The 12,287-nt window shown below is 52.1% G+C and overlaps 1 protein-coding gene across 2 annotated transcripts in view; it reads right to left on the bottom strand.

Annotated features, from left to right (window-relative positions):
* Positions 1 to 12,287, bottom strand: part of MGMT (O-6-methylguanine-DNA methyltransferase) — a 280,956-nt gene that overhangs the window by 42,235 nt on the left and 226,434 nt on the right. For both annotated transcript variants that reach the window (XM_072740418.1, XM_072740417.1), the window contains exon 3: positions 5,726 to 5,886. In XM_072740418.1, the coding sequence (XP_072596519.1) occupies positions 5,726 to 5,886 (161 nt within the window). The remainder of the gene's footprint in view (positions 1 to 5,725; positions 5,887 to 12,287) is intronic.

The following is a 12,287-nucleotide window of genomic DNA, read 5'->3' as shown; positions in this document are numbered from 1 at the left end:
CTCAGCGCCGGTTCCCACGAGCATGAGGTCTCAGGGCCACACAGAAGGGGCTGTCCGGGGGTGGGGGGGCAGCGCTCCCGCCAGCAAGGCCTCCTGGAGCCTTGGGGATGGATCATGGGGAAGGGCCCTTCCAGCCCCGATGTCAGGAAGCAAGTAAATGTCCCTGATGAGGAAGACGGCTCGCTCACCGCCTCGCTCACCAGCTCGCTCACCAGCTCGCTCACCGCCTCGCTCACCCCTTGCTCATCGCCTCACTCACCGCCTCGCTCACGTCCGGGGCTCAATGTCCGTCCCGTGCAGCGCGTGTTCGGGGCTCATGCCTGCCTCTGCCCTGTCCCCTGGTGGCTCCAAAGCCCAGGCACACACAGGCCGGGCTGGTGTCCGTGTCGCAGTGGGACGCCCCCGCTGTCAGACCCCCTGCCCGGGACACCCCGGCGTCCTCCCCGGCCTGCGGATCCGCACCTTCCCCGCGCCCTGGGCCAGCTTGCAGCGTCTGCTGCCCCCGAAAAGGCGCTCGGCAGCTAGAGGGTTGAAAGCACATTTTCACCGGCTCTTTCTTTCCCACTTAATTTAAGTGCACTGTTGTTAGCTTGTTCTTTCTAATCAATAAATGGGCATCGAAAGGTTTACAGACTAGGTAATATCATCGCAAGGCCAACAATTTTTATAAGGCCTCATTTAAAATACGGGAGAACCAGGAGAGCCACCGACCAGAAGCTGTAAATGCCATCCTCTACTCCAGCTATTATCCTCTCCTTAAATTAGATTTTTTTTTTAAGGCCAGGGAAAAATAATAGTACAAACTTGGTGAATGCACAAAGCTGCCTCCTGCTGTGGATATGCAGGGGAGGCTAGGAAAAAACCCTCCGTCTCTGCTGCAGCACGCACTGCAGATGGGCTCAGGCTCTGTGCAGGACTGACAGGAGCCAACATGAAGAACAGCAAAACTGGCCGTGGGACACTACGGGAAGAGGGCTGGGGCCTTATTTCCTGGGAGACAGCCTGCCCAGGGTGGCAGGGCGTGCTGTTATTTCCTGGACGTGAGCAGCAGCCGGGAGGGCAGAAGGGCTGTGCTGGGGGCTCGGGAACAGAGGGCTTGGGGTTGGCATGATTAGCTCTTGCTTGGCTCTCTGAGATGGATTTTTAATTTTAAAGAGCTGTCTCTGGTGAGGACCCGAGGTAATGATGCTACTTACCTCCTCATGGTCCAACTGCCTTCCAGGACTCACAAGGCCTCCACTGGAAGGCGCCCGGCACAGTGGGACTGTCTTCCAGGACACAGTGGGCAAATTAATTAATTCACCCTGGAAAGGCCTTTCCCGTAACTCTCTGGCAGGGCTTTCAGCAGAGACCCTTCGGAAAGAGGGTGTTCAACTGAGATACACAAATATGAGAATCCTTTCTGAGGTTTCCTAAGAGAAGTTACAAAAAAAAAAAAAAAACTACTCGCCAGCAGGTTTAACAAATGCAGATTTTACTACTGTCATGCAACTGGATTTCATAGCTACAAGCTAATAGCTGTGACGAAGGAATTATTAAAGTGTTAAATATTTCATTTAAAAGGGAACATTGCAGTCACTTTGAAAAGAAAACTCAGAACTCATCTGTTGAAAACCATCATCTGTGAGACGACACTGGAAGGAGCAGCTGGGGTCCACCACCATCTACACCCCAGGGCTCACACCGCCCTGCAGGGCGCGGGGTTCGGTCTGCGGGGCTGCCTCCTGTGGGGTCTGCGGGTGGTGGGGGGACACCTGGGAAGGGAGCCCCCACCCCAGCCTGGCAGGGTACCCGCCTGCTCTTGGTACCTCGACACGGGGGACAGCTGAGGAGGGGAAGAAAGCTTGCACACACATCCTGAATCTGAAAGCTGGTCTCAGTTTCCCCTGGGTCTGCTTTTCCTGAACTCTGTGAAGTACTGCTTCTGGCAAGGTGCTACTTGTATTTTTTTTTTTTTTTTTGCTACTTGTATTTTTTTACCTGCTTTAGCACAGACTACGAAGGGTACATGAAGATGCATATTGTGCAATGGCGCTACGATAGCTTTATTTTATTTTTTAAAGATTTTATTTTTTTTATTCATGAGACACACAGAGAGAGAAGCAGAGGCACAGCCAGAGAGAGAAGCAGGCTCCATGCAGGGAGCCCGACGTGGGACTCAATCCCAGGACCTCAGGATCATGAAGGCAGGCGCTAAACCACTGAGCCACCCAGGCATCCCCTACAATACCTTTAATAAGTAAATATAAAGCCAGAAAATATTAACAGGAAAGAACTTTAGTATTTCATTATAAAAGGAACATTAAGGTTTATCTCAAGACCAATGGCTTCATTCAATAACTATTTCTTGGAGAAAAAACTGAATTCTTACTCTAATTCTAAACTAACGTTGACCTTTGCGAGAACTTGAGAGGGGAGCACCTGACTCCCTAAACTGCTTCATTACGCCTCAAGACTGCCGGCTCTCCATCACAGTGGCGACAATAAATGGTCCTGTTGCTACTTCAATAAAGCAGATTAGCAAAAAGCAACCCCCAAAACTCCAAAAAAAAAAAATAAATAAACCAAAACCCACACACAATTTTTTTGTTTTAGGAGATGCCCTCCACTAAAAACACAAGCTCATAAGAAAATTAAAATACAGCTTATCCAACACGCACTTTTCTCGTCATTTCCTGAGCAGCACGTGAACCTCACTCCCAGGAGCCGCAGCCCCCGTCCCACGGAGAGCCCCCCCTGCAGTGGCTCCAAGAGGCGGCCAGACACACCTCCAGACTTCTGGTCAGGAAAGACAGCTTCTCGGCTCCTTGGCACAAAACCCCAGACAATTAACTTGTTACTAATCCAACTTGGGAAGATGTCCAAGATAAGAAGTTGAACTATGTGAAATTTCCAGTATTTGTTAAGTTTTAACCCACAAAAACTGCAATCTCGTATGGCTTACCTCGGCGCACGGGGTGACCAGCCTTAACAATGAACCCGGGGTGAAGAGCACGCTCGTCTCATGAAAGATCCTGAAACGGCGCAGCAGCCTTGCCACGGACAAGAGAGGCCCTTGGAATGCAGGGGGGCCTGGCCCCGGGGGCTCCCCCGCGGTACAGGCCGTGCCTGAGGACGGGCAGGTTAAGGGCTGGAGCTCCAGGGTGAGCTCGGTCAGGATTATGGTTTTACAACAAGACGAAACAGGCTGACCTGGTCTAAACCGCAGAGGCAGGACCATGCTGAAAACGTGCTACGCAAACGCACGTTAAATGTGTCCAAAAATTAAGACGCACAGAAAATACGATTCGTTTTAAAAAAACAAAACCATGTATTCCACATTAAAAAGTACCCATGCCTCCCAATCTGCAAAAGTTTCTTTCTTTATGTTAGTGCCCAGTTTCTAGAGGTTTCCGAGGTTGCCAAAAGATCTTTCCTCGCGTGGTGAGGGACCTGCCCTCACCGTGATTTCACTGGTGCTACAAGATACAAAGTAGAAACAGAGCGAGGCCAACCACCACCGGATAGAAACGGGTGTCACCACATCTGGGGGTTAGTGCCAATTAACTCCGTGTTAGCAATTGTATTATAACCAGCCACCACCTCCCTTCTTAAACCGTAAAATCCCCACACCTGGTCCTGGCCTGGGAGTAAGTGATTGAGCTAAATTAGAAAAACCTGGCTTGCACATGCTCGGGCGTGGGAAATCCTGGCCCGCAGCAACCACTAACCGCCAGGAGGCGGGGCCGGCCGGGGGGACCCTGCCCCCAGGAGGGTGCTGGAGGCTGTCTCCCCCAAACCGGGCTAGGAGGACCTGGCCCCAGTGGAAGTGCCTGCCAGCACCGTGGGCGCTCATCCGCGAGGGAAGGCCTTCCAGGTTGGGCTGCATGGCCTTCGTCCTCACCCCAGCAGCAGCTTCCGGCTCGTTCTGGTCACCCGCACTGACCGTGGGGGTTGAATGAGGAGATGGCCTGGTGCAGGCCTGGTGCCAGGGAGGCGGGGTGAGGGTGGCCAGTCCCAACCCTCTTCAAACACTGAGGACCTCAGGATTTTATAAGCTCACTTCCTACCTGCCCCCCTTCCCTGCTTGGTTTTCTAATTTTTCTGTCTTGAAAATTTCAAAACCTTAAATCTCTGCTCCAAGATTCAACGGACTCAAAGACTGGAAAGCCAGCCGGGCAATTCCTGCTCCCAGTGGCACAGCAGTGCTCTCCACGTGGCGACAGCAGACGGAGGAGTTCAGGGCACCAGGATTTCCCAGCCCCTACTTCAGAAATGAAGCCACAAAAGGAAAAAAAAAAAAAAAAAAAAAAAAGAAGCCACATTCGAGTCCTGTGGCCACGCCAGGTTCCCTGCAGCCTCAGGGCAGCCAGTTGGCTCCCACTACTATGGAGTGGCTGTGCCCCCCTCACCCCTCCCCGGACACCGGGCCCACCCAGCACCTGCGCACAGCGATGTGCCAAAGCCCACCGGAGCTCCCACACCCCTCCTGGAAACCGTCTGAACGACGCAGGGGGCTAATAGGGGGCCCTGCTCATTACACTTGTATCGTTTCAGTTCATTATGTGCGAAAATGCTCAAGGTATTATCTGTTCACTTGTTTGACCTTGTTAATCAACTCAGGTGTGAGCTCAGCTTTCCAGGAGCTTCTCTAGTCACTGCCCCTGAAAATTCTACTCTACTTTTAAGTTCCTTTTTGCTAAAAATCATGGCAGCTATTAGAATGCCATTAAACATATTTAGGATGCTCGGTTTTGAAACTCAAGATTGCTTTAAGTTTAAAGATATGCTTATTTTAGGGGGAGAGGCAGAGAGAGAGAGAATCTCAAGCAGATGCCCTGCTGAGCACAGAGCCCAACGTGGGGCTTGATCTCACCACCCCAAGGTCACGACCTGAGCCAAAACCAAGAGTCTGATGCTCAACGGACTGAGCCACCCAGGATCCCCTAAATTTGCCTTACCTAAACCCTCAGGGTAGTTTTTTTTCCCCTTGAGTATACGTGTGCATACATCTACATATTTATGTGTATATATATACACATGCATCTATATTAAAATGAGTAAAAAAAAAAATCACTACTATGCCAAAGAAACCTCTGCTGTGTGTCTATAGTAATTTTAGTTGACATAATTAAGGCACAAACAACTTAAAAGGAAGCGTCTGGGAAAATGTTTTTCGGCGACCACAGACCATGTGCCTTGAGCCGGCTACATTAGGCAATGAGTTCTCAATTCGTGCTTTAAGAACACGGTATCCAACTACGGCAAGCTTGAGAAATGAGACTGAAAACTTGTCCGCGACAACACAACGCCGCTACCCACTCTGATGTAAATGTCACCAGCCGAGTTTATGGAAGTGGCTAATTGTCCATGTACAAGCCTCATTTTCTGTGCTGTTGGCAAGCAGATAGTTTAAGTTAACAATAAGCTTATTGAAAAATTCCCTGCTATTCAGATGTGTTCCCATTTAAACCTTTCAGCCAACAAGAGTCAAGAGTCGATCTGCATGCATCATTTTTACTGCCTTTGCCAAGAATTATGTGACCATGTGCCAAAACTAACACAAGCATTTGGAATGGGTGGAGATCGTGAACTCTTGTCCTTATAGTGTGGCCACATGCTGTCTCTGTTTAGATGATGTAAAAATACCAAGTCAGTGTAGTCGATAAAATGGGCTGCGATGTAAGTGATAGTTCATCAGTCAAGCTCCCTGAGCAAAACCCTAAGAGGCGGCGGAGTTACTGACCTCGCTGGAAAATGGGATGGTGAATCGCGGGCAAGGGGAGGCCCGGGAGGACCGAGGGCTCACGGAAATAGGCATCCAGCCAGGCCACGCACTGCACCAGCGGCTCCGTCATTTCCTCTGGACAGCCGAGCAGCTCGGGAAGAGCGGGGGCCTCTGTGGGTCTGCAAAAGTGATAACAGGCGCATAATAAACCTCCGGCCCTGCGTCCACACGTGTGAAAAGCAAACAGAAACATGTAAGTCCATAGCAGTCTCCCCGGGATGTGTGCCCGCTGCGCGGCGCAGCAGTGGGCAGGTGCCTGTGGGAGGGCGTGGGGTGCCTTCCAGCCACGTTTCCACCTTTAGCTTTAAGAAACACAACTCATCTTTGACACCAAGAGGTGATTCCAGGAAGGAACAGCCTAGTACACAGGCTCCTGTATTTGGCAGGACGGGACAGAGCCTGGATGACAAGCACAGAAGTGGCCCCAGTGGGCGTGTGGCTGCCCCTTCCTAAGACTCACAGGCGCACGTGGGTCTCTGTCGTTCCTCTGCAAAATCGCCATGTGTTATCAAAGGTACTTAACAGAAATATTACCAAAGTAATTCACCTGCATTTTCATCAACCCCCTCCCCAGCCCCACTGAATTTCAACACAACAGCACATTCAGGATTTTCCACTGCTCTGAGCTGCGTTCTGGGGGATTTCCTTGGGGTCTGCTTCTAGCCTACAGAGTCTCACGCTGCAGTGTCTAATCCGTGTGCCCGTCGTTCTGCGAGGCTCATGTCAGTCACTGTGCTCTGGCTTCTTTTTTTTTCCCAGTTCCCTAGTTCAATCACTACGGTCACTTTTTTCCTTTTATCTCCTTAAACTTAAACCAACATACCTGAGACTCCGTTCAGTTTGCTCCTTGCCCTCGGGGTCTAATTCCTCTGTCCAAGGGACCCAGTAGCTGCCTCTCACAGAGCTGACTTACTTTTGGCAGGTGCTGGGTCTCTGGGGAGATCCCCACGGAGAGGCTTTACTCTTGCTGCTTCGGAGTCCTACGCTTTCATGATGGATCCAGTTTTCATTTCACTTTCCCGGGACCCCACACCCACCAAAGCACCAGCACCACATCTGATTTCTTCAGCTGACTTTCCTTCCTTACCCTCCAAGGCCCTGGACAGGTGGCAGGCTTCCTAGCGGCTCCGGGCCTGGAGGGCACAGCCTGTCTAGTATCCTCTGCTACTGAAGCTTCGGTGGCAGGGGAGGTGCAGGTGTGCTGAGGATGCGCACGCGGGCGTCAGTCCACAGCCTACCTTTTTCACCTTGTACACAGCAGCCTTACGAGGGTCACCACTCACTGGGCCATGTGGCCCAATGCAGGGATGACAGTGAGACTCAAGTCCCCGAGAGCACAGCCTGATGCCGCCTGTGTGAGAAGGCCACCGGCACGCACAGGCCACTGCACATCTGGAAGCAGGTATGCTTCACGCTAGAGCTGCAGAGAACCCCTGACGACCTCTAAGCAGGTCCTGCACACGATCCTATGCCGGAGTCCAAGTCTTTCATGCCTGGCATTCCATGGAAATGAGAGTCTCCACTGATGGCCTTGGATCTTTGCAGAAATAAGCTTCATTGTTTGGGATGCACAGAAACACCCTTTATGCTGTTTTCCAAAGTAGAACAGACAGTGGATCAGGGAAGGCTCTCTAAGCACTTGCACATGGACAGTGGTAATGAGGGACTGGACAGAAGGAAGAAAGAACTGAGCCCACAGACGCAAACAGGCAGAGAGGGACGACAGACGCATGCCCCGAGGTGCTGGCCACGGTCCAGCCATCCTGCCGACCCCCGATGGACAGAGCGGGCCCCGGAGCCACCATCTTCCCGAGATCTCCGTGGGTGGGAACTCCTGTGGATGGGCCCATGGCCGGCCTGGACCCCAGAGCAATAGAGGGGTACCTCGGAGCCAGCGGAGCAGCTCTAGGGCCTCACAAAGGTGCTCCTGGGCGTGGACACAGCACCTCCTCCCTGCCCTGGTCTCCCTCCATCAGGACATCTGGTCGGGGAAGGGTTCAAACTTCCCATGCCCGGCTCAAACATCCTTCATATTTTTTTCCTAAGATTTTATTTATTTATTCATGAGAGACACAGAGAGAGGCAGAGAGAGAGAGAGAGGCAGAGACATGGGCAGAGGGAGAAGCAGGCTCCCTGCGAGGAGCCCGAGGCGGGACTCGATCCCAGGACCCGGGATCACACCCTGGGCCAAAGGCAGATGCTCAACTGCTGAGCCACCCAGGCGCCCCTCAAACGTTATTCAACTCGAGCAAGTCCAGTCCCTCTGTCCGCACACTGTTCCTCCCGTACAAATAAACACGCGCTGACAATACTGGAAACAAGGGTGGGGAGCAGCGTCAGGTGCCCGGCCGTCCCCCCGGGGGTGGAGGGAGAGCAGGTGTGCGCTGCGGAGAGCCTGGGGCCGCTGCCAGGAAGCAAGGCCAACGTCCCCTGGGGGGACAGCGTGGCCGCAAAGGCCTGGGCCACCAGCAGGCAGCAATCTGTGTGACACCTGCCCAAACGGGAGGTGGACCCAGCTGAGGTGCCCACGTCCCTGCTCTCAGCCCATGGGGGCCTTCCCTCCTGAGGAGGCAGGAGAGGGGCAGGGACCGCCTGGGTCCCCATGTTGCCCCCCCGGGACTGTCCAAGGCCAGCCTCTCATGGCCACAGATGGTATCAGAGCTTGTGGGGTGCTCTGAGCCATCACCCACGTGGCCGATGGGGTCCCTGGGCCAGGGGCACACATCACGGGAGACCGGGCAACCCGAACCAAGGAGCAAGGGCTTCAGGACCCACCGGCCACCTGCTTCCATCGGAGGCTCCTGAGTGCCACGGGGGCGTCTGGGCACCGGAGGCCCTACCCAGGCTGGTGGCCGTGTCCTCCACGTGGCTGAGGGACTCGAATGGGAGCTGTGTCCCTACTAGCATTTCCAACTCTTAAAAGGATATTTGAAGAATTTTTATAGTAGTAAAATTCATCTTAAATTGATTTTTTATGCTTGTGCTAAAGATCTCAACCTCTGATTTACTCTGTAGGTCTCCTTTTTAACTCTTTCTCTATTGGCATTAGGTAACTATTCATGGGTGAAATGTAATTAAACAGCTTTGCTTCTGAAGCAAGGATTTATGATACTACATTTAAAATGAATGGCATTAAACACACACATAAAACCAGATTTTTAAAGCCATGACACAAATTTCCATTTCTACAATAAAACGAAATTTATTCTCTGCCCTGCCTCCCGCAGCCCTGCCTCGCGCACGGCCCTGCGGCGAGCGGCGGTGGGACGGCAGCGAGCCCCGCCGGCGGCCACGCTGATTACGGAGGAGTCTCTCCGGGCTGCCCTCCCCACCAGCCCCGAAGCCCCGCTGATTACGGGCTCCGTGGCCCACGCTCCACGCTCGCGGAGGCCCACGCCCCAGCCTCCCTGGGAGCCTGCCTCCCGCCACCACGGCGCCGCGCACCTGTCCGTGGGCAGGCACCAGGCGGGGCCCAGAGCCGGCGGCCGGCCGGCAAGTCCGCTGTCCTGTGATCCGCGGGGACAGCGCAGAAACGGGACACGGCGGCGTCGCCGAGACCTGCTCTCAGGATGCCACTCATCAGCAACAAGAGCCACCCTGAGGCCGACACTGAGACACTGGACGCACCCCGGCCCAGCCTTACTTCAACCTGGCACGAGAGGGCTGGCTAGGGGCAGACCAATGACTTTGGCTTGATTGGGCTTTTTTTTTTTTTTTTAACAGATGACAATAGAGAGCACTGGGCACACCGTACGAGAGCAAACAGGCAATCATATGTGGTTTAAGGGTTTCTTCAAGAAATATGCAATTGTTGGCAATCCCCGGACAACACCCTCCAGGGGAAGTCCCCGGAACGCCAGCGAGAAAGAGAGCCCCGAGTGAGGTTGTCCTGGAGTCGTGACCTGTTTGGGGATGTAGCCCTGACCTCTTCTCTTCCAGGACTTGGAGAAAGAACGTTCCACTGTGGAAGTATTTCAGATTTCACATGTGCCCTTCAGCCCAAATCAGGACCCAGGAATGTGGGGAGAGGCTCTAGAACTGTTTATTTATTTTTTTTTATTTTTTTTTATTTTTATTTTTTTTTTTACTTTTTGAGGTTTTTTTAAATTAAAAAAAAATTTTTTTTAAATTGGAGTTCAATTTGCCAACATAGAGCATAGCACCCAGTGCTCACATCCCACCAAGTGTCCCCCTCAGTGCCCATCACCCAGTCACCCCACTCCCTGCCCACCTCCCTTTCCACTACCCCTAGTTCGTTTCCCAGTTAGGTGTCTCTCATGTTTTGTCACTCTCACTGATATTTTCACTCATTTTCTCTCCTTTCCCTTTATTCTCTTTCATTAATTCTTATATTCCCCAAATGAATGAGACCATATAATGTAGAGCAAACTTCTAAAACATCTGTTAATGAGGCCACGATGCCCTACCTACGTACATGGAGGGAGAACCCATAACCCCACAGCACTGCATACATGAGCCTAGATGGTGTTCAGGAGAAAGCTGTGCTTCCTACCTGCCACGTAGCTGACACGTCAAGACACGGATTTCAATTAGAGAGCGAGGGGAACAAAGGAGCATCACACGGTGGGCAGCAGGCCACAAGGTGACTGGACCAAGTTTAAATGGAACGGCCCCCGCCAGATGAGGTTCTGAGTTATCCACCCACCACATGGGAGGCCCACGGCCCTTCCCATCCGGTGTGGCACCCTTGGCCAGGTGGCACACACCGGGCTCAGGCTATGGCAGCTGCAGAAGTGGGAGCCCGCTGGGGAGTGCCGGGAGCTGCCTGCAGGGGGCCAGGAGGGCTAGCCCCACAGAGAGCAGTGCCCAAGGTGCACCAGTGCATCAAGGGCCGGCACCACGGAAGGAAACCTGGACGAGCATCCCTGACCCCACGTCCTCCAGCGTCTTCCCATGCTGCAAATTTGCTCAACGTTTTATGACTCAATCAGCTTGGCAGGAGATTTGGGTATTCAGGTATGGGGGTGCCTCAAGACTTCACTGGTAGTAAAGAATCACTAAATCTTCATTTCTCAGTGGATTCTACTTCCCGAAGACATTAAAATGTCATGTACTTGGCTTAAATCCCACTTGATGTAAGAAAACAGGCCAGAAGTTCTAAGCTACTCACATCTGATTAGCAGCATTAGCTACACCCAGGGGGCGGACGGCCGGGCATTCAAAAATCTCTTTTTCCGACCCCGGTCCCTTTCCAATATCTCTGTCTTCAAAGGATAAAATTCAGTCTTACGGGGGTTGGGAACATTAATTGGTGATTCTGGAGGCTCACCTAAGAAAAGAGCCCCAACCCGGGACAAGCGTTCCTTGGGAGTTCATCCGGAATCTGGCAGGAGACCAAGGCTGTGTCCTTTAGCAGGGTGGGGAGACTGGCCTGTGTGAAAACACACGGATACTGGGGTACAGCCTGTAGTGGGAAGAAGAGTCCAGAACCTTGGCCACATCAGCATTTTAGACACTCTTACGAAGAGAAACATTTCCCAAGCTGAGCTAGATGAGCAAATCTCCCCTTCTCTGGCTCCAGGACACAGCGTGGACTCCAGGGTAGAGCGCCAGACCCCACAGCCTCAGGAAGGTGCATGTTTCCAGCAAAACTTTAAAATCGCAATAGAGGTGATTTTAAAACATGTGGATACTGCTGTTAAATATCACTGGCAAATGCACAATTATGTCTAATTTAACAGACCTCTAGCAGAGTCTCTTGTGTTTGTGTCTGATGGATTTGTCCTGCATTTAATTATACTTTCTTGCTAAAGCTCAGTTGCTTTTTTTCCAGTGGTAGGATGGAAGACAAGAAATAAATTATGCTACCTATGATCAAAACAGATTTTTTTTTTTAAACGGGAAGGCCGAATCAAGATTTTTAAGCTCTGTAGTCCAATTGAATTTTGTGGCTTGATCCTCTTCAAGCAATTATCGAGGATCCATTATGCATACGGCTTAGTGACGAGGGCATGCAGTGTTTGTAGCACAACCGAGAAGAGAAGGAACATGAAGGTAAAGACACAGAGGCGGTGCCAGCAACTTTCCACTCTGCCTTTCGACAATCCCATGTTCCCCTGACATGGGCTTTGCACGCTGTCCAATGGGCGGACACTGTGGGCAATGGCTCTGTGACACAGCCCGGTGGCCAGCATCTGTCGGGCGATACCACCACTCAGGTGTGATGGAGTCTGTTCAGTTGTCTGAACTTCTAAACTAGGAAAAAGAAGGAGGGAGGAAAAGTCAAAGTGCTGATGCTGGTACTAAGAAACATCGGCCTCCAACAGTAGAGCTGAGTCAGAGATGAGGAAGAAGGGCGAGCCTCACCGTGGCTCCCGTGACCATGTATGGGCCGTTCCAACAGCGTGTGGGCTTCTCACACCGCCCTGGGAGCACGACATAGCTGAGAAAGAAGGGAGGACGCAACGTGAGGTATCAGCATCACGCTGAAGTTTGCACAACCAGCGGTGAACACGATTCGTACACTTGCGCATCTAAAGGGTTTAAGAGCTGCCACTAC

The sequence above is a fragment of the Vulpes vulpes genome, chromosome 15 (genome assembly GCF_048418805.1).
Source record: "Vulpes vulpes isolate BD-2025 chromosome 15, VulVul3, whole genome shotgun sequence".
In the NCBI taxonomy this organism is placed as follows: Eukaryota; Metazoa; Chordata; class Mammalia; order Carnivora; family Canidae; genus Vulpes; species Vulpes vulpes.
This window is presented reverse-complemented; position numbering and strand designations above follow the sequence as displayed.